Source organism: Helicoverpa armigera, chromosome 14, assembly GCF_030705265.1.
Source record: "Helicoverpa armigera isolate CAAS_96S chromosome 14, ASM3070526v1, whole genome shotgun sequence".
Taxonomy (NCBI): domain Eukaryota; kingdom Metazoa; phylum Arthropoda; class Insecta; order Lepidoptera; family Noctuidae; genus Helicoverpa; species Helicoverpa armigera.
Genome location: NC_087133.1, coordinates 3255654 through 3278255, shown reverse-complemented (window position 1 = coordinate 3278255; position 22602 = coordinate 3255654). Strand labels below are relative to the sequence as shown.

The 22602-nt window shown below is 35.9% G+C and overlaps 1 protein-coding gene across 2 annotated transcripts in view; it reads right to left on the bottom strand.

The window, feature by feature from the left end:
• Positions 1-2364: 2364 nt before the first annotated feature.
• The window catches only part of LOC110380240 (protein artichoke), a 107604-nt gene continuing 87366 nt past the window's right edge, over positions 2365-22602 (bottom strand). For both annotated transcript variants that reach the window (XM_021340162.3, XM_049836911.2), the window contains 6 exons: positions 12741-13001; positions 7952-8215; positions 7474-7573; positions 6842-7131; positions 5863-6009; positions 2365-5782 (listed from right to left, as the gene is read on the bottom strand). In XM_021340162.3, the coding sequence (XP_021195837.3) occupies positions 2870-5782; positions 5863-6009; positions 6842-7131; positions 7474-7573; positions 7952-8215; positions 12741-12995 (3969 nt within the window). In that variant the 5' untranslated portion in view covers positions 12996-13001 and the 3' untranslated portion in view covers positions 2365-2869. The remainder of the gene's footprint in view (positions 5783-5862; positions 6010-6841; positions 7132-7473; positions 7574-7951; positions 8216-12740; positions 13002-22602) is intronic.

Sequence of the window (22602 nt, the reverse complement as noted above, 5' to 3'; positions counted from 1 at the left end):
AACATTTTCCCCCGACAGTTCGAGTACGTTTATTGAATCCCAGGATTTTACTTACGAATGTTATTTTAAGCACAAATATTGTATTCACCTACATTTGTATGTACATATTGAGTAGTTGTGTATGTTTTAGATATGCAGTGCAAATTATATATTCCATTAACAAACGCCAATGAAAAGAGTTACGGGTTATACACAGTTCGGCAGTATTACACAATGAACTCAATAATGTGTTTCTTATTCGTAATAACAAAAACTGTATAAAGTTATGTTTTCCGAGACCAATACTATCAATCTTATGCAAAACATATCTTCAAACCATCACAAAATAACAACAAAACTATTTTATTTACATACAATACACCCCACACTACATACTATAAAAAAAAACTTCGTAACACAGCCAGCCGGTTCAGGTGATGTTAAATTGAAATTCCATGTAGTGCTGCAATCCGTCGGGTTTGAGCCACGTTGCTGTTTTGAATTCCATCAAAAATACGTGTAGGAATTTTTGAATAACCGTATGAGCGAAAGATGGGTAAACATTGGGTCCTATGCAGCCAGGAAAATGGCTTTGTCCGCAACTTTGGAGCTTTATAACGTACGTCGATAGTGCTTCATCGGAGGCAAGGATTGAGCTGGTTTTTACGCAACTACGATGAGAAAAGGTTACTGCAGACCATCGGATTTTCCTCTCGGTTTTTTACGTGCGACAAAATCCTGTCGTGCGGTTTCACGTGTCATCATTTGAAGCGGTGATTGTCAAATGTTTGCTGCGGTCCGCTAGCGTGAAAGCACTATTATGTGTGTGTGTGTCTATGTAACTTAGTATGACTGAAATTACTGATACAATTTTACAAAGAACAACTTACCTTTTTTTGATGTCGCTGGGCTAATACGCAGCTGCATTTTGATGAAACTACTTAAAACACCAGAATAGGTAGAAGTTGGTAACTATCTTCAGATAAAACCTATTTTCTAATACGAAATTAATCTTTGAGGCCCTTTAACCGAAAAAGTATAAAGAACAAACTTACTTTCCCATTTGTAATATTATTAAATTAGGATCGCGTCCTTGGTATTATCACTTGAGTGAAGTGTGACACTTTTGTACTTATATTAACTTTTACAAAGTTATTTTATTGAGGCCAAAATATGTTTTGCGTTGTTAAGATTACCAGAAAAACCTTTTATGATATTTATCCGAAATAACTCCAGTTAAATCAAGTTCGATATTATCCATTATAACGATAAACTGGTATTTTTGGAACTCTTCTTCTAAATATATTGTTATCTAGTTCTAGGAAGTTTGATCCTTTGTAGTGTTATCGTTCGTTTATAAATTATGTGGAAGTTACTAGATATTAGTACGAGAATATTTGGTGGGTTATTATCATTTTGAGTGGTCCTATGAGGATCCTTATTAACGTATATCACAAAACTTTAAATTAGCTAATAAGTTGGCTTTGTGTTGGTAAGTTCAGGATAAGTAAACCAAATTGTATCAGCATCTGACTAGAGCATATTGCTACTAACTATCACCTAATACTTAAAAATAATCACTGTTATTCGCAAGGTTAATATTGTGATACAATTTACAGATAGAATACGTACTAATATAATAACCATCCGCAGAAGCAGACTGCCTACAATCTAAATTTTCCACATCCCCCGTACAATAGTGTCAGAGCAGTCATAGCCAGATTAGCGCGCCCACATCTACATACGTAACGCAGTTTCCATAGAAACGCACGTCGTAGGCAACACTGCCGTTCGAACGGCACAATACATGCACATAAATGCCGTTCATCAAATCAGCCTGCGCCGCGACCGGCACAATTCAATTTTGAAATACGCTTACAAAGCGAAGCCGCTACATTGTTTACCAAAAACCTATTCCCGTTTACGCGTCGACGAAAAAATGACACGCTCCAGGATTTTATGCAAATATTCCAATCGTAAACAAAGCTACCCGAACAGTTTTACAACCCACCTCGAGCACCTTCATAGGTGATAAAAATGAGTGAGCCGGAATTAATATAGCGGTGTACCACCATCACATTATACTTAATCCAAAATTAAACGCACCCACCGTATAATTAATAATGTAAGAACAACATTAAAAGATTGTGTTTTCCCAGGGCGTCGGCGGTTTTCTCAAAGTGCCCAGGGCTCGGGGCGTTTCTTTTGAGACTTAATGAGAGTCATGCTCGAAGGGATGCTCCGCCTAATTCCGTTTGCTTTGAGTGTGATGCGTGCGCGAGCAAGCCACACGCACGCTGTGATCGGTCATGCAGACAAACTCAAATGTTTCTCGTGAGATATTTTATAATTTTAAATGTTATTTGCAAATAAAACAACCAACAATCTTATTTCATATTTTATTTCAGAAATATTGTTAGATAATACTAGCTAATTAACGTTATGTTAGTAATGCACAAAATCGATTACGGCTCGCCACATCCAAGCAAAATTTTGAATTGTGGTCGATTTTGCGCACCTCTTATATTTTAGTTTTATAAATAACTATTTTACAGAAATATAATTTTGCCCTATTTCACTCAAGCACATACAGAACCCGTTTACATTATTTATTATTCAGATTAAGCTACGTTTAAGTCTGTCAGTGTTGACTAGATGCATTCAAACCTAGTCCGAGCCATGTTACAATAGACGATTTACAGAACTGTTACACTTCATAAGTTTACAATCTTAGAGGGAATAATGATATCTACAACGATATGAGCTTCGCAAAGTTTAAGACGCAAAATAGTTTCGTTAAAAATATGATATGATTATTTCTTCAGTGAAATTCTAATATTTACAACATGTTTTCATACCAAACTTAATACCTATAAACTGGGATAATGTCTTACCGATAAATTTTGTCATCGTGAGGTGGCAAGCTTATAAAATATGGCGCCGGAGGGGGCGGGGCCAAGTACCTAACCGACCCTGGTCCAGACTGCACTTTATGAGGCAAGGTCGCGTTAGATAATGACGGTGGGGGCAAGGTACCCGCGTAACCCGGCCATGGAGGTCCCCACATCGGAGGACCGCCGGCAGTGGGGCTGCTGGCCAGCGGACCACCGCGATACGATGTCGATGTCATCCTTAGCCGTACAATGCAAATTGCTACGATCAAAATAGCGATAAATGCAACCACCCCACCGACAATGCCGATTATGAGGTTGTCATCGTTATTCGATGTTGCGACACCAACTACTGGCGCCCCTTTAGGTTCCCCAGTTACTTTGGGACGATCATGAGAAGGTGCCACTGACCAAATGATATCAGGCTCTGAGGACGTACGGACTAACCGTGGAGTAGGGGTGGTCGAAATACTACTAGAAGTAGCGGTAGTCCTTCGCCTAGTTTCACATGTCAATTCATCGTCCCCTATTTCTACTAACAAAAATCCGGACAAGTGATCAGGAGATTCACACCTTACATCCATCACTCCTACATTAGGCAGCCATCTTCTAAGTGCTCGAGCATTACAATCGCAACGAATCGGATTAGTGTCTAAGCCAAACATTGAAAGGTCCGCCCGGCGGTCGTCTAAAGATACTAAAAGTTGTGGCTGTAAAGTTGTCAATTGACTTCCAGCTACATCAATAGTAATTTGCGAAGATCTCGGCAGGGGGAAGAGCAATGCGGGAGGTAAACTTGTGATAGAAGTGTTTCTGAACTTTACGGTAATTGAAGGAGCCTTTAACCCGGCTAAAACTCCGGAAGACACCGTTTTGAGACGAGAACCTCTTATACCTAATTCTTCCAAACGCGGATGTAATGTGGTATGTAATTGATCAGCACCAATTGTGGTGTCTTTTACTTCTACATCTAATTTCTCGAGAGCCAATAAATACTGTAGTGCACCTTGAACATCAAAGTACCCTAATCTAGGATAACCATAAGCTCTAAGTTCGACTAAATTAGGTAGTGCTCTAAATGCATTTTTCTCTATTCTTGTACATTTTTCCAAATTACCAATATCTAAAACTCGAAGAGACGAAAGATTCTCAAAATTACCGTCCATAATCATCACCATTGGGTTGCCAGAAATATTAAGTCGTAAAAGGTTTTTAAGCTTGGGCCAAGCCACAGCCAGCGAGCCAGTGACGTCGGTAATTTGATTTTGCGAAAGGTCCAGTGATTCCAGTAATGTTGTTCGAGTAAAAGTCTTCTCCGACAACTTGCTAATATTATTGTATGACAAATTCAAGTTGTGCAAAAATGGCGTTTCGAGTTGTCCAAATGATTGGATTCCTGTACCGGCAAGATTTAAATCCCTCACCGTTTTAGGTTCTGTTAAAACGTTGTTTATTGTTTTCTCTGATAAAGGATTAAATGATAGATCTAACTTTTTGATATTCACCATAACACTATCCTCGGCTGGAATATCAATTATCTGGTTGTGAGATAAATCGACGGACGATACAAAGAAGTATTGTTTTTGCAAAGCTCTCAATGGAGGATGCTCAAATAAATTGCTACTCAAATCAATATTTTCTAACATATGAAGTCTCGATCGCTCGAAAATATTTTCCGGCAATTCAGTAAGTAAATTTCCTCCCAAATTCAATACTTCTAGTCGAATGAGTCCTTCAAACAGTCGATCTCCCAAACGATCGATTTTATTGTTTGACAAGTCTAAATACTGAATCTGTGTTGAATTATGAAAAGCCATTTCGCTTATTGATTCAAGTTCGTTTCTCGCTAGCAAGATGGTCCTCAATTTGGGTAGTCTGGCGAAATCCAGTTCATCTACATTCTTAAGAGCATTACCAGATAAATCCACTAATTCAAGATATTGTAAAGTACTTATAAGTTCTGACGGGAAGAAGTTGAACTTATTGTTGGTAAGAATGATTTCTCTTAAGCGTGGGTGGATTTTAAACGAAGACGGGAATAAGTAACTGAGTTGGTTGTCAGAGAGATCTATAACTTCGAGACTCGTTCCGGTGTTGAAGAACTCCCCCTTAAATGCGTTCAGCTGGTTGCCCTTCAGAGATAAGTATTGGATAGACATTACGTTCACAAACGACGGCGTCCTAATATTCACGATATTATTGTAGGACAAATCTAAATGCGTTAAGTTTCTGAGATTTTTAAATGTATTTTCGGATACTTCTTGCAAAAGATTGTTTGATAAATAGATTTGTTGTAAGTTCATGTTTTTAGAAAATAAGTTCACTGGAAGTGCTTTTAATCCAACATTGCTCAAATCGATGCTCGTCAACGCTTGGTTGTGCTGGAAGACATTTTGCGGCAGCACGCTCATATGTGAGTTACGACTTACGTTGAGATGAGTTAGGCTCGGAATGAACTGGAACGCATCAACTGGTATTTCAGAAATTTGATTATCCGAGATGTCCAAGAACCAAAGACTGACAAACTTCAACGGCTCGCCGACAAACTCGAGTATCCTATTTTGGCTTAGCGACAGAAATTGGAGAGATTGTTCTAACCCACTAAACACTTCAGCACTGATTGAGTTAAGGAGGTTACCCGAGAGATCTAAATGGTGTAATGTTTTGAAGTGATCGAACGCTCCTGGAGGTAGTTCTCGGATGACGTTTCTTGACAGGACTAGTGATGTAACCCTGTCGGATACTGATTTGAGGATGTCACTGGATAGTGCTGTGACTCTGTTGTAGCCTAGATGGACTGAGACGAGGCTTGGCAAGCGAGAAAGAGCGGTGGCTGGTATTAGTAGGATGTTGTTGTCTCGTAGAAGAAGCGTTTCAAGACTCGTTAGACCGTCGAAGGCGTCATCTTCCACCTGAAATATGAAATGGTAAAAGTAAATACCAATATACTCAAATTCGGTTGTACAATATAGTTAAATGAAATAACACTTACAGTACGAAGAGCATTAACTCCAACATCCAAGTACCGCAATTCAGTGAGTCCCACGAAGGTGCCGGGCGCCAACTTCACAAGGTTGTTCCTACTGAGGTCCAGCACTTGAAGGGAAACCAGCGAGCTTAGGTGACTGTTGTCTATCGTCTGTAACATAAACATAACATTAAAAATGGTTTATATAGTAAATTAAATTTTTTAGAGGCTCATTACTAAACATAAAAAATGTGACTTGATATTGATTTTCATCAAAAATTTAATACTTATGATGAACATCAACAGAATGGCAAAATAACAATTTAACAAAATACGATTGCGTTTATAACAGCAAAATGCATAAAACAACACGACAATTACAACCCAAAACAATAACAATATCTCAAAAACGAAAACAAGCAATATTCCTTTGTCAATAAAGTCGAAAATTGCCCAAATTAACGTTCAATCAGTTATTAACGGCGATATTAGTTCCCGTGTCAAAGGGGTTGATTAACTTGTTAACGAGAAATTACGGTTAGGCAAATTTCTGCAAGATTGACTAGACTCGTGTTATCCGACGGTAATTTGAATAAATTAATGTAGCTTAATTGATATTGAATAGATACTGCGTTGTGGGTGTGTTTTGGAATCGTTTAGCCTTAGAGTATACCTACGCAAATTACATTGGCAGCATATCTTTCTTTAAGTCTTTAAAATTGAATTTGTTATGATAATTTTAGAAACATGACGTCTAGTCTTAAAGAAAGCTACGCTGTCGACAATACTTATAATGTACGAACTACTACAGTAACTTGAACGTCTCTCAGTAGGTAATTTCTCGTAAAAAACAAAATTTTTCATAACAGTTTTCACTTCTTTCGCAACGAAAAATCTCGATTGCGACATCAATCTTCAAAATAACGAGGATCGTTTTCAATTTCCAGATCATTACACAAAATAACAATCGCAAACAAACTTCAGTGGACTTGGAAAGACTCACCGTGATCATATTGCTCGAGAGGTTCAAGTGTTTCAAAGCTACGAATGATTTCATCGCCACAGTAGGAAAGTCCGTGATAAAGTTCTCTGAGAGGTCCAACTTTTCTAAATTCTCTGCGCCTTGGAATACATCGCTGTTGAACTTGGAGAGTCGGTTGCGGCCTAAGTCGAGTGCTAGTAAGTCTGCAAGTCCTATGAATGCTCCCCCTTCGATGGTCGATATCATGTTCCCGTGTAGGTCAATCTCTTCAAACGTTTTTTGTGATAGGAAGGATCCTTGTCGTACTAATGCTGGAAGGAAATTAGGTTGTTCGATTAATGGCAGATATCATCTCTTATAAAATAAACTTTTAAAAGTAATTAATGTCAGCAAAACCAACCTACCCTTAACTAAAATTAATACAAAAAAAATAACAAGTTCTCAAAAGTAAACTAGAACAAACTCCACAACAAACAAAACGATTTAATTAAAACTGCGACATACTGAACGAGGTACACATAACGGGGTCTTTAACTTAAAACTTCTACTAAAACCTCTCATTAATAAACCGAGAATGGTAGAACAACTCTTTGCTCCTAACATATGCGTAAGCGACCTCATTTGTAAAGAAATAAAATAAAATAAAACCTTACCTATTCTATTTTCTCTGAGAGATAGAACTTTCAACGCTTGCGGTCCATTTAAGGAGGATGAAGGCACCGAATTCATGTTATTACGGTCCAAACGTAAGACCTGCGGACAAAATTTATGTTTAGTACGCAAACTTTAAGTTTTGCGTTAACGTTTATTATTGACTTATAGTTCGGAGAAGCATGGACCATTAAAATAGTCTGAACATCGATCTCAATTGAACTTTGGACGGGGTTCATAAAGTCCGCCGAGCGTTTTGGGGTATTAACCCTAGTTTGCTCAGTTGCTCACAATTTCGATACAGTCCATTGGTTCGATTTACAAGATATAGATATCGAGTGAACAAAAACTTAAGATTTCAAAGTAATGGGATAGATATATTTTAAGATATTTTATCTAGGTATATCCCCAAATCAAAATTGCACCAGAGCATAAAGCTCGACAGCACGTCATCTCCTTCAGAATTAAAGTCTCAATTACCTTTAAAACCTCACAGCCAATCAGAAGTCCTTCTTCCAATCCTCTGATACTATTACCGCTCAGATCCAACTCCTCCAAAGCTGGTAGATTATGAAGCTCAGCCGTAGAGAATATTGGGTTGAGGTTATCTCCAAGCAAGTTGTCAGACAAGGCCAGTCTGGTAATATTCCCTCGGACTCCCGCCAGAAGTCTGTCTGGTAGTCTTCGTAAACTGTTGTGGGAGAAGTCCAGTTCTTTTAATGGAAGACCGTAGGATGAGAAGATCTGGAAGGAAATAAATGGAAATGATAAAAACAAAAAAATACAGAAATTAAATAAAATAAAAACAATAATAATACAGAATTTTAGATGAAAAAAAAATCAATTTAAACAATAATGGTTATTACAAAAAAGTTAAACTGACGTTTGACATAATAATGTACTTGCGTATACGTGATATAGGTAAATAGTTAAGATTGATTAAACTGTACAGTGATTTTTGCCATAACGTTAGGGTAAATCGATTAGTTACCATGGTAACGTATATTTGACCTTTTTCTAAATACGACTATAACTCGGAAAACAAAAGCGCAACAGCTGTTCCTTCTGTATTAGTTACAATAATCAAGTAACACTGAAAGGTCAGATTCATAAGTTGATACTACACCATTGGGTAGCACGTAAATATATTATTCTTTGCTTGATATTGTAGGAGATCCAAATTAAGTCATTTTTATACTTTTGTCTACACACACACAAGAATCTTAGGAGCTTTCATTCATTCAGCTGTCATTTGAACATCTTTGGCCGTCGTTATGGGTAGGCCAGTAAGTCTGACAACCAGTCTTACCGAGGGGTATTAGATTGCATGGCCAACTGGGTTGAGGACGTCAGCTGCATTCGGTTAGACCGGAAGCTGACCCCAACATAGTTGGGAAAGGGACAAGCAGATGATCATCTTAACATCTTAATCTTTCTTTCTTTCTTTTAATAATAATTCTGTTTCTAAACAAGATAAAATGCCACCAGTCAAAGAGCGCAAACTTTTTGAATTTTCATCTAAAAAACTAACCATATTTCACATGCATATAACCGTTTCCACTAGCTTAAAGTTAGTCAAAGTTGATAGCTACTTCTACTTCAATATAGTTTAGAAGACAGACCGTTTCGCTCGAAGGCTGCTAAACTTATGATGTCGAATATATAATCTGGCTGGAGTTGAGAGTGGCCAATGACAATACTATTGGATACTGGACTCCAAGCAACTGTCGAATCGAAGATTATGAATTTGAATGAGGTGTATTATTATTAGGTTCTAGAGTTTATGACTGGTTATTATAGTTTAAACCAGCTTTTTTATTTATATCCTGTATTCTCGCACAAATGGTCTAGTTTAGTTAGGGTATGGAACAAGTAACTACTTATCAAATATACATAACAAACATAGTAGAAGTCAAATTATATTTATTTACCTTGAAGTAACTCTGGATAAAATGTATGCTAAGGCCTTGAAACGTAAGTACACAAAATATCTGAATATTAATATTTTATGTCACCTCGAGAAAGTTATCGTCTCGAAAAATATATCAAACAGAATTCTGATCAAGTGAAGTTATGTATTTACATTATGAAACAGAAAAAATTGAGACTTTGTAAGTAAGAGTAATTAGATATAACTGTTTCAATGTAACAAATAAGAGTGTTAGGTACACCTTAGTAATTTCGTTCAGTCTTACGTGAACAGGTTTGAAAAAATATTTCAGCAAAATGCTGGCAGTAGTGAAGGCAGGGTAAGAAGAAAGAAGTACAACGGCTGCTTCTTAACTGTAGGTGCTCTTTTTTCAGTAAAGTTTAACCTCATACTGGGTAGGTACTATCGATTGGGGAAGTAATTGGTTTCTTTTTATCCGGGTGAGCGAATTACCAAGTTCCGACGTGACGCAGGTTAACTAGTTATTCTTGAATGATTATACATTAGGGTTGTTTCCCACTCTCCCACGTCCGTTTTTAATTGTTCATCAACAGAACAGCGTCCCAGCTACTAATCAAGCTACAAATGGCAATTAGTCAGACAGTCGTGCCGTCGACAGTACCGATTAGTAATGTTTGATGTGCACGTAATCGAATTACTGGCACACTCGTGACAGCCTGCCAGTTAATTAAACGTACATACATAATTAACCTATAATGTAAGGTACCGTTGAGACGCCCTCAATCTTTAAGCTAGGTAAGCGTGGGCCAAGGGCGGGTGGTTAACCTCACATTTCTTTATAACTGTTTGCCGGTTTAACCCACACCAGGATAAATAGTTGTATAATGCCAAACTATCAAGCTTTATCAAATTGGGTTCAGAGCTCTGCGTGAAAATAACAATTATCCAAGTCTATGTAACTTCAATCATAGCTGCATATGGTAGCTCCAACATTATCTTATATCTTGACTATAAGATAAGCCATACTGGAAAAAGAGTAAATCTTGACCTACAATAATAACTCAAATCAAAAGCATTTGTATTATCGAATTGAACCCTTTTAGAATTCTCTCAATTTTTATATAAATATTTGCTCGAGTGATGAAAATCTTTATAAAACAAACAAGTCAATAAAATGACTGAAAAATACCGATTTCCATCAGTAAATACACAGAATATTTCCGACAAAACTGACTTCTTGAAAACACCTCTTATTATTCATGAAAACTTTCGCAAAATGCTTTCAGGAACTTTATTTAATATAATAGAATCGGCCATTAGACATGCAAAAAGTATTCCGAAGTTGTCCCCGCTCCCGTAGTTTTACAAAAAACTATATACCCAAGTCCTGGTAAGCTGAAGTACTTTTATAAGCGAAAGACATTATATTCATATTAGTTAAGAATCGAGATGTATTAAAAACGGTTCATGAGACTTTAGTTATCCGTTTTTATAGCAGTTTTCTGACAAGAGCTTTAGGATTTAGGACTTGAAGTGTTTATAGTCTTGAGAACTTTATTTTTGGGAAAACTATTATATTATAAAAAATACGTCCCTTAAAAAATCAAGTCATAACTTTCGTTCATAAACGATGCAATAATCAATATCAACATAGGTAACTATGGTACCCTACGGTTTTCAGTAATAGTTCCTACATTGAAACACGATATCGACACAGGATAAATCCTAGACCATGTAACACATTATTAATTATCCCACACAAACACAAAGGATGTCATTCCCCCGAATTATTATCCCATCATCATCCATCATTATAGTTCAGGAAAATTATCGAAATTACCAAAAATACGCCATTATTCCGTACCTACCATAGAGCAGATATGAATCGGTATAAATTCCGCCGCGTATGTTCTGTGACGTCACAATAAGGGCGGCCATGTCAGATAAAACAAATGAGGCGATAAATACGTACACCGCGTTGAAATGGGAAACGCCGCATGATTCCACAAATTGATTGCGCATTTTAATATTAAAAGTTTAATTGTGATCTTTAATTATTTAATTTGTTTGATTTATGGTTTTTGTCTTAATTGGATGTAAATGGACCTTTGCTTTAATTATTTCACTTCCTTTAACGTTGAAATACATTGAATGCATTCATTGAGACTGTGTTTTTGAATGAGATCTTCCAGAAAGGTGCAAAGATAAAGACTCTTCATGCCAACAAGAATAAACCATGAAAAATCAATAAGCACAGTTTAGTCGGCCACCAAAAAGGACAAATAAAATCAAACCACAAACCACGTCTACAATAAAAGCAGCACTTTACTAAGTAGTGCAGGCAGCAAATCATGCAATCAGTCCACTCGTTCCGTCCCGCGGCTGCGGTTATCAGATCATGAACGATCGCATGTCATCCCGCAAATAGAAATCCTACGCATACCACGGTAATGCGAACTAATTTGTACCAATTCATCTGTTGTGTTTGGTGGAAATTTTAGCTTAATTTATTGTTGTAATAAGATGTGGAGTGATGTATGTTTTTAGAGAAAGTTTGGGAAAAGAAAGCGGACATTCTGTTGTTTTAAGAAATTACGTCAAAGATTATTACTACATTTTGCTGTTTTTATTATATTGCAAAATAAGACGTGAAGTTGTAGGAAACAATCGAACTCCTTCGTCTTCTATAGTTATCACGTCCCTGGCCTAACAATTCGGGGTCGACTTCTCCCTTTCATATCATCTGTCTTACGTTACCTCAATATTTAGTAACATTCTTTCAACAATCTTCCACACAACAAAATAAATAAAAATAAACTCCTTATTACATCAGAACTACAAACTAAATGTCAGAACAAAATAGAGTAACATTTCATACTCCCTCGGAAAATGCATTACCTATCCGTTAAGCACACTGCTGCAGTAAACACAATTTACAGATCGCGTAATGCAATAGACACGAAAGGTCACAGGGACAAAGCTGTTTTTATCCCCCGGGAGATATTTAGACGACCAATGGAATAACGTCCCATTTGAAAACAGCAAGGTGGCTTGAATTTAAAACAGATACATGCCCTGATTTCAAAATCTGGACATACTTTGACATTAGCAATTCGACGTGTACGTTTTGCCGACGTGATCTTTCCTATCTAGCTTTTAATTAGTTTAAGAAGAACCTTTCAGAGAATTTGGATTGCAGATAGATTGAAATTGAGCAATCAAATAGATTGGAAGATGAAAGAATCCGATCATTATTATAGACTAGTTTTAACTTTATTGCTGAATATTTTTTTCAGTTATTGATGCCACAAAATTATACCTCGACCTTAATCTTTTCATATTAAGAAAATGGAGTATGTCTTTAAAAGCTTAACTGACCTGTGTAGGCAAAGTCTGCTGCCCAGCAAACCTCTGACTGAACGATATAATAGGTGCTCCATACGGCAGGGTCGGGAAGTCACCAGGGAACACCACCCTGTCACAGTTCATCAGTATCCTCAGCTGCAGCGCCCGGTCTACTTGCACCTTGCACCGGCAGGGGTACCGGAGGTCATCGTTCAGTTCTGAACAGGGCACCCATTGTTGTTGACCCACGATGTACGGGATCGTGAAGAGTAGGAGAAGTAACCGCATTTTTATCTGGAATGGCGAAAAAATATTTGTTATTCTTTGAAATACATTCGGATTGGATGTTGTTGATAGGTACCTATGTGAATTAATATTTCAAAGTCGTATCAATGAAAAGCCTACAAGAAAAAAATCCAAAAAATTTAATACGATTTTTTACTAATTAAAATTAATAAAATATTCTAATATACGTTTATTGTCCTATTACTGTAACATATTTACGATATTGTTTACAATAAATATTGGCTGGGAGCATCATTTCATTTTAATCTTCATGGAAAATAATTAACTTGAACGAATACATTGTCAAAGAATTCACTCGTAAAAACAAATGCCTCAATAACTTAGTTTAGACTTTTTATTTGAACTTGGAATAGAAAAATCGCGGGTCGTTGCCATAAACAAAACACCGATAAGCGATAAAAATACAAATCGCTGGAGAGCTGCAAAAATTGTTCGAGGCAATATTATACGATACGGATACATTATTGACCTTTTCTCTCTATAATAAATTATTCAAAAACTACAATAAATCGATTCATCATCAGTATACCCATTTAAGAATTTTATTATGATCCAAAAAGCCCTTGGTAACAAATAAATCCTCTAAGCTATAACTGTTTCTTTCGCAACCTCCTTTATCTACAATTAATAAGGTAACCTTTTCAAAAACTTCGTTCCTTCTTAAGCCGACTTAGGGAGTACTAAACAAGTAAAATACTCGTAAACGGGCTTCGCGCCCAAAATTTATGGTCGGGCCTTTATTTAATTCGTTCATAGACAACGCATTAATTTTTATAGGATTAATGTTGAACCACAGAGGAAATACGACGAAGGTTGTTCGGACATTTGTGTCGTGTTTGTGTAAAGACAATAAGACGGTCAAAGACTTTTGTAGCCCGGCTGTCAATTAATTGTATTTATACGGTCGTATTGTATTTTTGTGGTAAGCCTGGCTTGGATAGTGTCTGTTTCTAGAGTTTTGAATAACAAGATTTTGCCGCCAACTATAGGTACATAAGTCAAAGCTGTATATTAACAAAACAAGGTATATGTTAAAAATTCTAATTGACAACTTAAAAGCAATACAACTACCTATATTATTTCTTCAAAGGCCTCTGTTGTCTGTATGTTCGTTTGTTCAATATACTTCTATAGCTACATGCAATCCTATAAAAAGAAAATTGTGTAACAAACACCGTGCCTAACCCGACTACACTAGGTTCGGTCGGAATAGTAGTAATTTTGTTTCCTCATACGAATGGGCTCAATCTACGTGGCTTATTCCTTTCCCAGCGACTTCCTATGTCGAAATACGCTAGATTTGTTGCAATAATGCCAATTGTAAAGGCACCGACTGTATGACCACAGTGTCTGTTTTGACAGTATTTCAACTGCACTTAGAAGTAAATAAACCGTACTAGGAAAATTTAAGTGCCACAAAAATATAATGTTGAATTAAACATATACCTAATCATTTTTTGCTATATATTTCTTATGTCGTTAGAACTGATTGCAAGAAAAAAACTTTCAACAAACGTCGTGACGTTTTGAAAAGCAATGTTTTGGTAAATCAAACCTGTAAATATAAAAGTTCCGCTCTGTTAGTCTGAGGTTTATTCGTATTTGCACTTCTTTACATTCGTACTGGAGTTTCATGGACTGCAACGAAGACAGTTCTTGGTTCGTTACACTGGTTTCTATCGCAATCAAGATTTCTAGCTTTTCTGCGTTTATCAATGCGATTTGTAATATATTTGTTGTGGCAGCTTCGTTCATTAGTTAACAGCAACACTTTGAATTGTTTACTTTCAAGTCACGATTTATCAAAATTTTATTCATCATGTCATACACAAAATGTACTTAACTGGTGATTGAGCGCGTCAAAGCATTCATATTTATTTAACTCGCAATATTCGAAATAGCTACAATATATTTTGTGATAAAATTCATTTTTATTACATTGTCTGCAAAGTTTTCTGGAAATTGTCTAGACTGCAAGCGATAATTGGATGGTTAACAAGAAAAAGGGTTTTCACTTTTTGTGTGAATAGATAAACTAGTCATAAGTTTGAATTGACTTTGACTTTGACGTGGTTCACTCGGCAATTACAACTTTGAAAGTCGCCATTGTTGATTCGTATCGTCAGAATTTTCGTTTTCTCATTCGATATTAAATTTATTTTTCTTCAGACAATGAAACTGCAAGGTTTCAAACTCTGGCAATTTTCATTGTCTGCTATTCGAACAAATTTTCTCATTCTATACATTGTCGAACTCCCAACAGACAATAAATTAATAACTTATATAAAATTTTCCGATACTTCGCTCTACCGCTAACGAGTTGTCGCATGGCACGTCCCCATTACACACCGTGTCAGACACTGTGGCACACTGTAATAATTTGTCTCAGAGACACGGCCGGAGCTCTCAACGTAATATGAGAAATTTGCTCCGTGTTCCGTAGCTGGAAAACGATCATCGTGCGAATTCCGAATGGGTAAATTATTAACGAAGCTCGATTTATGTGAAAAGTTTGTTCGATCGCGTCCGAAACTAGCATAGTTTGTTCGGAACTTCTTCTTCACCGCCATCATCGGCTTCTCATCTCCCCGAACACAGTTTTTGATATATCCGAATATAAATTTCAACCTCCTTTGTTGAAACTTCTTAAACTTTTGATCTTGCGGTAAATAAAAACAAGGATTTATTGAGAGCGCGCCGAATTTCGTGAGAGAGATCCGGCTTATCTGTTTGTGAAAACAATTTCTGTGAAGAAGTTACTTGCGTGTAAACAAACAATTTGGTTAATTAATAAACTTAGGTATAAGTACAAGGAGATTAATGACGTTGTTAATAATTAATTACTTGACCTAGTGGCAGTAGGTACCTACATTGTTATTGTATAATGTTGTGACTATCTTGTCTGGATAGGTATATTAATCACGTGTCCTTAGTTATTGTCTGATCGGATTAAATGGTTCTTCAATATATCTGCCATTCCACGACCCAAAGCTAACTCCTATCATAATAAAGTAACTAACACAATAAAAGCACAGCCGCAGCATCTTATTCACACTACGTTAACTGGGGCCAGCTATGGAACTATTCTAAAACAAAGTCCATTACTCAGAGCAACGGACAGACAACAAATCTTGCGCGGGGGTCACAACACAACGACGATGCAACAAATAAACTATGGTTGCGACAATGTCGCCTGCATCGGAATTTTACCCCGAAATTTGGGGTATGTGTACTAAGGATTATAAGTACCCACTACCCATACATATAGTTTCGTATTACTATTGAATTATTGTGAAGAGAGGGCCTTATAAAGCCGTAAAGTAACGAAGATTTGAATAGCTACCTCTCCGAGGCGCTATAAAAAAATAAAATGCTCTAGATGAAGAGAAAATAATGGGCCATTGCAATAGGTGCAGTGCACATTAAGTTTAAAAAAAAATGGTTATTCATAAGTGGAGCTTAGATGACGTATCAACTGAGTAATAATTCAGAAATGCTGTTTATTATTGAAATAAGTATCACAACAAACTATCCATAATTTTGGCACAGAATAAACCCACAAAACTATTCGCAATAAATTAAAAAGTTTGCAAAACTTTCATACGATGGGGTATTCGTATTTCTCTTGAGGAACATTTTAATGTTGGCAACACTTGGTGTGTGCAACATCGCTTGCAACAAATAAAGTGTATGCTGAGCCAAATCTGCTGGGACAACGCCAAATGGTTGCATTAGGCTAATATTTGATGCACATTAACATACAGGAGTAAAGTTTGTGTGCCTTGAGACACTGCAGGCTTGATTTTATTATGATATACTGCATCATAGTGTAGCTGATCTACTTAATAATATTTACAGCTCAAAATAATGCTGAAGTTAGATGTCAAAGAGATTTCATATCATATGCATTAAAAATTTAGTAACAAAATGTATTTCTTTCGAGTGCCCATTTCGTAAGAATTACCGAGAGTTAACTATGTATTCTCAATCTAACGTTAGAAATCAAGATCATTAAGCTATCGTACACTTATCGTAATAATCACAACTAGTCCTTAATAGCAGAGTTTTTAATATGATGGTATTTCATAAGAAACAATTTACAATGTACCGAAAAAATTGTTAATTTACTTAATTTACAGATAATTTACAAATGGTTGCTAAGTTCCCCTGCGAGAAAGTTCCATACCACTAAAGACTAAATACTTCGAGATCCAAACAACGTAGGTACGAAAATGCTCTAACTTAACCTACTTAGAATAGGTGAGTGCCTAATGCAGTTTTCCATCGCACGTGCACCACTAACTTAGCTATTCATGCACCTGACGCTAAATCTAAATTATTTATACCACACTGAGGTTTAACTTGATATAAACTTTAATTAAAAACTTCGTTGCTTACGTGCAGTAGTAATTATCTTCATTCTAATAGCCCACTATGAACTTTGTTAATTTTGGATTTGTTTACAAAAGTGTGGTTATATGGAACAGTGAACTAAGAAGGCACAGGATGCCTTCTAGCTAACTAAGGAATATCAGTAGTGCATATGAAAAAATATAATGCAACTCGGCCTAGGCATCTTTGAACAATCGGTGAACATACATATAAAAAGGTTCCTACGAATTGACAACCTCATTTTAATTTTTGGAGTCGGTTTAGAATGGAATTAATTATTTTCTTTCAGGAGCGACTTTCTTGGGCATATTTTTTTATCCTCTGAATTTTTATACATAAAAAATAACTTCAAAACTTAATTTATAAAGGCCACTACAACAAGAAAATCTTAATGGAACTAGACCAAAGCAAGTAACACAAGAACAAAACAAAATATTAACGCACAAGCGATCCGAAGCTGGATACGTACAAGGAAACGCTCTTAGCCGAACGTAATATCAATGAGTAACAGCCAACAATTAATACATTACTTCTGCATGTAATAAACACGTGTTTTATATAATAATGATAGAATTACATATTTGTAAGACATGTAATATTAATTGGATGTTTCATTAGAAAATTTCACGGTGAACGGTCTTGCATGAAAGTGGAAGGCAAATGTAATTTCATTGATGTAATGGTCAGTGTCGGATTTCAAATAGGTATTTAATTGCATTTTATTAAGTATGTAGTATACTTTTATTAAAATAAAATACTTACTTGCCTATTTAATATAACTAAACACTATGGCAACTGAATATGGGGATATTTGGTCTTAATTGATAACTATGTAACGAATTTCTTTAAAGATATGTTTTTTACCTACTAGGTACATCACACAGTAAAACATTGAAACCACGTCTCCAGTTCAATGAACTCATCTGAATCAATCATGAAATAACTCACCTGTAATAACTTTTACTCACAACATTCTATAGTTTATATTTCAAAGTAATCAAATACTTTCATTTAATGCAATCCATCCACTGTAACTATTCGATACAAATAAATAATAAAAAGAATTGATCGATTCACGTTCGCAAACACATTTCTACAACAAAATATGACTACGCTCGCGCTCAAATATTTTTAAACCGCGAACCGTATTCGATTTTCAAAATTAAATATCATTACGCGAATATAGCTTTATTTTTATTTATATTCAGCCAGTGCAGTAAAATCGTGTCCGTGGAATATTCCGAACTGCTTCCGCGGAACTTTATGGTTGCAAACCAAATAGTTCTAATGCAAATAATGTTGAATCTGTATTTCGTGTTCGACAGGTTAATTAGTTGCAACACTAATGGCGAACAAATATTGGATTTGCTACCGCATTCTGTGCTATTGAAGCATTTCGTAGTCCAATTAAACATTAATTAACCTATTCATTAGTCACATGCCATGGTGCAATCTCAGTTGCTTTTATAAGTGATTTGCAATCATGTTTTGTAATTCAAATGGGATAGTATAATTTTATCCATTAAAAAAAATTGCTAGAGATTTAAACTAAATATGGGCATACCAGACAGTCATTAAGTCATTCACCTCTTCTCATTTCGTATCAGGATTAAAATTCATATATACGTGGAGCTCAGTCGTGCACTCATTAGCGTGCCTACGAGTACGTAATTCCCTCATCTATGATATCTTTACAGCATATCCAGCCGCGCAGCCTTTACACGATCTAAGGTTTTGCATTTTAATGTTATCATAATACTTATGTAGATAGGTGCTCCTATTTTTAGTCAGAGATTATGTGTACGGCTTGCTAGAATGTTCTTCTTAGCAACAGATATTTTCGCTAAAATGTTAAAATACTTTGAGATTGTAAAATTATTCAGGTCGATTGAACGTATCTGAAAATGGACGTATAATTTTATATTAGCACCTATTTATAACCTAACAGCTATAAGAAGACTGTTTTCATAAAACATCTGACGATCAACCTCCTTTTTACAGCATAAAAGTACATTAAAAATTAAGCATTCAAACCCAGCGCTGGAGTAATATAATTTTTAATATCGCTCGTAGTTAACGACAAACGGACCAAGTCCATAAAAACAGCTATAAAACAAGTAAAAACTAGGAAAACTGGGAATTTTAGTAAATACTCGAACTATACTGATAAATGTTCGGTACGTTTAGGTGCTGTAAAGTCATAGCGTGGTGTATAAAACTTTATTACGATGGCGCTCGCTCGGTCGCTTTTTGTATGAAATAATATAACGTGCTTTGTGAATTACTGCAGTTTAAATAAGTACAGATAAGTGAACTTTTGTAATAACGTGATTATTTCTCATTTTGTATTATGTTATCGCCCTATTACATTCAACTAATATTTAAGGGCTCTCCTAATATGTGCCTTTCAACCGATCCGTTACATAGCTTTATTCCTCCTGCTACAGTCTTGCTTCCTTTCAATACTTATCCTACGAAACCTACCCTGCTCTTAAGGGTAATAGTAACTATAAGATACTTCCACAAGCTTGCCAATTATAAAATATAAATGTAATTTCGTTAAGATACCTTTCTTAATAAATACAGGCAGTTTTCTAAGAAATATGAAATTTTGTTTACACTCTAATTAAGAAAACAACAGAAACACTGTCATTGGGTCCTCCGATCCTTCAAACTTAAGTTACGACTCGAAACGAATCTAAAATTCCATCTAAGTTACTGTTTTATATTAAAATTAATTCTCCCTTCAATATTCTCGTACTTTATTATAATAATAAAAAGCGGAAATGATAGAAATAAAGACAAACTGTTGTTAAGTTGTAATTTGTTACAAATTGCGTTCATTCAACTCCAGTGGACCCCGGCGACTAATCTTGTTAAAAACTTTACTCTCGAAGTTGAAACAGCCGTAATTTTTCTTAGAATAATAGCTTGATAACTGCGCCCTTAATAAGTTTATAATGAAATATTTTTTATGAAGTTCATTCAAATTGTTCGAGATAACTAGGAACTTCTTAAAACTTAGGAAAACTCCTAAGTGATACCATACTCGTATGACGCACGAGCTATACCCGAAATGATTTCATCTAAATCAGAGAATTTTGAAAGTCGGGTTTTAAATAATATTTAGTTCTATCAAAATTAGGTTAAAGGTTTTTGATCACCAACAACATTTCATACACACAATGTAAAACATGCAAAATATTTCGCCATATTGTATCAATCCAATGCATTTCTCAGTTCGCTAACTGCATATCGCGCCAACCAGACCATTGTATACACGCCCTCATACGTTTTCCCGCCAACCCCCTACTGTCATACGCAGCGTGCCTCACAGTGGCAGTCTCTGATAAGGAGTCTGCATTACAATTTCAATGCTCTATGGTAAGTGCAGCGCAGTAAAGGCAGCTGATTATTTAATTATTAATTCAATTAAAAGCCTCTATAGTTATGGTACTGCCATCAATTCAGGCAGAAACTGGGAAATGCCACTTTATAAATCAAGGCATTTTTTTTTCTTTTCGGCTACCAAATGCCTGTATGTTAGAAAAAGCATAAAAACTACAACTTATAGACATTACAACTTATAGACAGAATACGAAAATCTATAGCTCCTTGTATTTCACTTTTACAAGGGAGCTTGTACTGAAGTTATATTTTCGAAAATAAATCCATTCCGTAATCGTATCGTGTCGTGTAAATCACACATTGATGACGTCATGCGGGAACGTCGATATCGAGTTATGATTCCGATGTATTGTTTCACGCAACTGTGACGTAGACACAGATAGTAAGCCTATTGAAACCCGTATGTAAGCCTGCTTTGTGATGAATTATATCCACTTGTATGTCAATACTACATTATTAGTCATTGCAATAATGGACAACAAGCTTATAGCGGAACATACAGAGAAAACATTATGAATTATTTATTATTATTAACGATAACTAAACCATTTTCAGTTGTCAAATTTCCGATTTTCACTTGACCAACGGGCGGCAAGAACACGGCTGTTTATGGTTTGGTTATCGTTATAGTTAAATGGTGTATGGGTGTACATCACTAAACATTGACTTGACATAATTTCAAAACTGGAACACGAAACTTTTTAAAGCATGTAAAACTAAAAAGGTTACACTCAAAAAATTTTTACGCTTCTAAGTGGTCGTAAAAGTAGCCAAATTCTTGTTAGCTTAGCGTTATGATTTAATTAACTTAAGTGTTAAAATTCCAGCTTAGTTTTACTACTTATTCTTGTCAATTGGATTGAACTTATTTTATTGAAGTTTACGAGGCTTCTTAGACCTCTTATCTATCATTGAGTAATTGGATTGGCTTTTCAGGTCAAAGCTATTTATATCCGATATAGACTTTTCTCAATATTCAAACAGAGTACATATGTATATAATTGTAGGTTTTTCGTTACTGCATCATTCTTGCGGCTTGGTATTATGTTATCAGCTGTCCTTAACCCTAGATAGATAACCTACGTCGAAACGACGTAATCGATTTTGAAAAATCGTTATAACTCATTTGTTTTTCGCGTTATTATCCTGCCCGTTCCTGTCAACTCAGTCGGCCGTCGGAGCTTGTAGGACATGCCCATATCGCCCCGGTAAGTGCAATACTTTCGTCAATATTTACCTACCTTACGTCGAAGTGACGTATGGTTATCTTTAGTGTTAGTTTTTTGTTTCTGGGAAAATGTGTTATTGTCTTTTTTGAGAATAAATTTACATGTTTTTTATTCGTTTGTTTTTTACTTGTTATAGGCCACGATAAAAATTACATTATGACGTCACGAAACCGTGCAGACGATGCAGCAACCTGTCGGTTGTTGCGTGAAACAAGCTATGAAGAGATTGAGGTGTCGGATAGTGAAACTGATGACTGTTTATTAGAAGATGAAGTACAGAGTGATGCAGAAGACTTTGAAGACAGTGCATCAGTGAAGGGAAACACTGATGCTGAAGACATGTCTGAAAATAACCCTGAAATTTCTGAAAGTGCTTCGCTAACTATGCCGAGTTGTATTGTCATGCCATAGCGTCAAATTCTCAGTGGCAAAAGCGATCATCGTTGGACGGCGAGTAAGGCAGAACACGTGGCAGAGTATCTGCTGCTGATAATATGATTTGTAAGAAAGAAAAACCGCTGGGACGTAGAGATTTTATGAAGAAACTCAGCGGTAGCCTG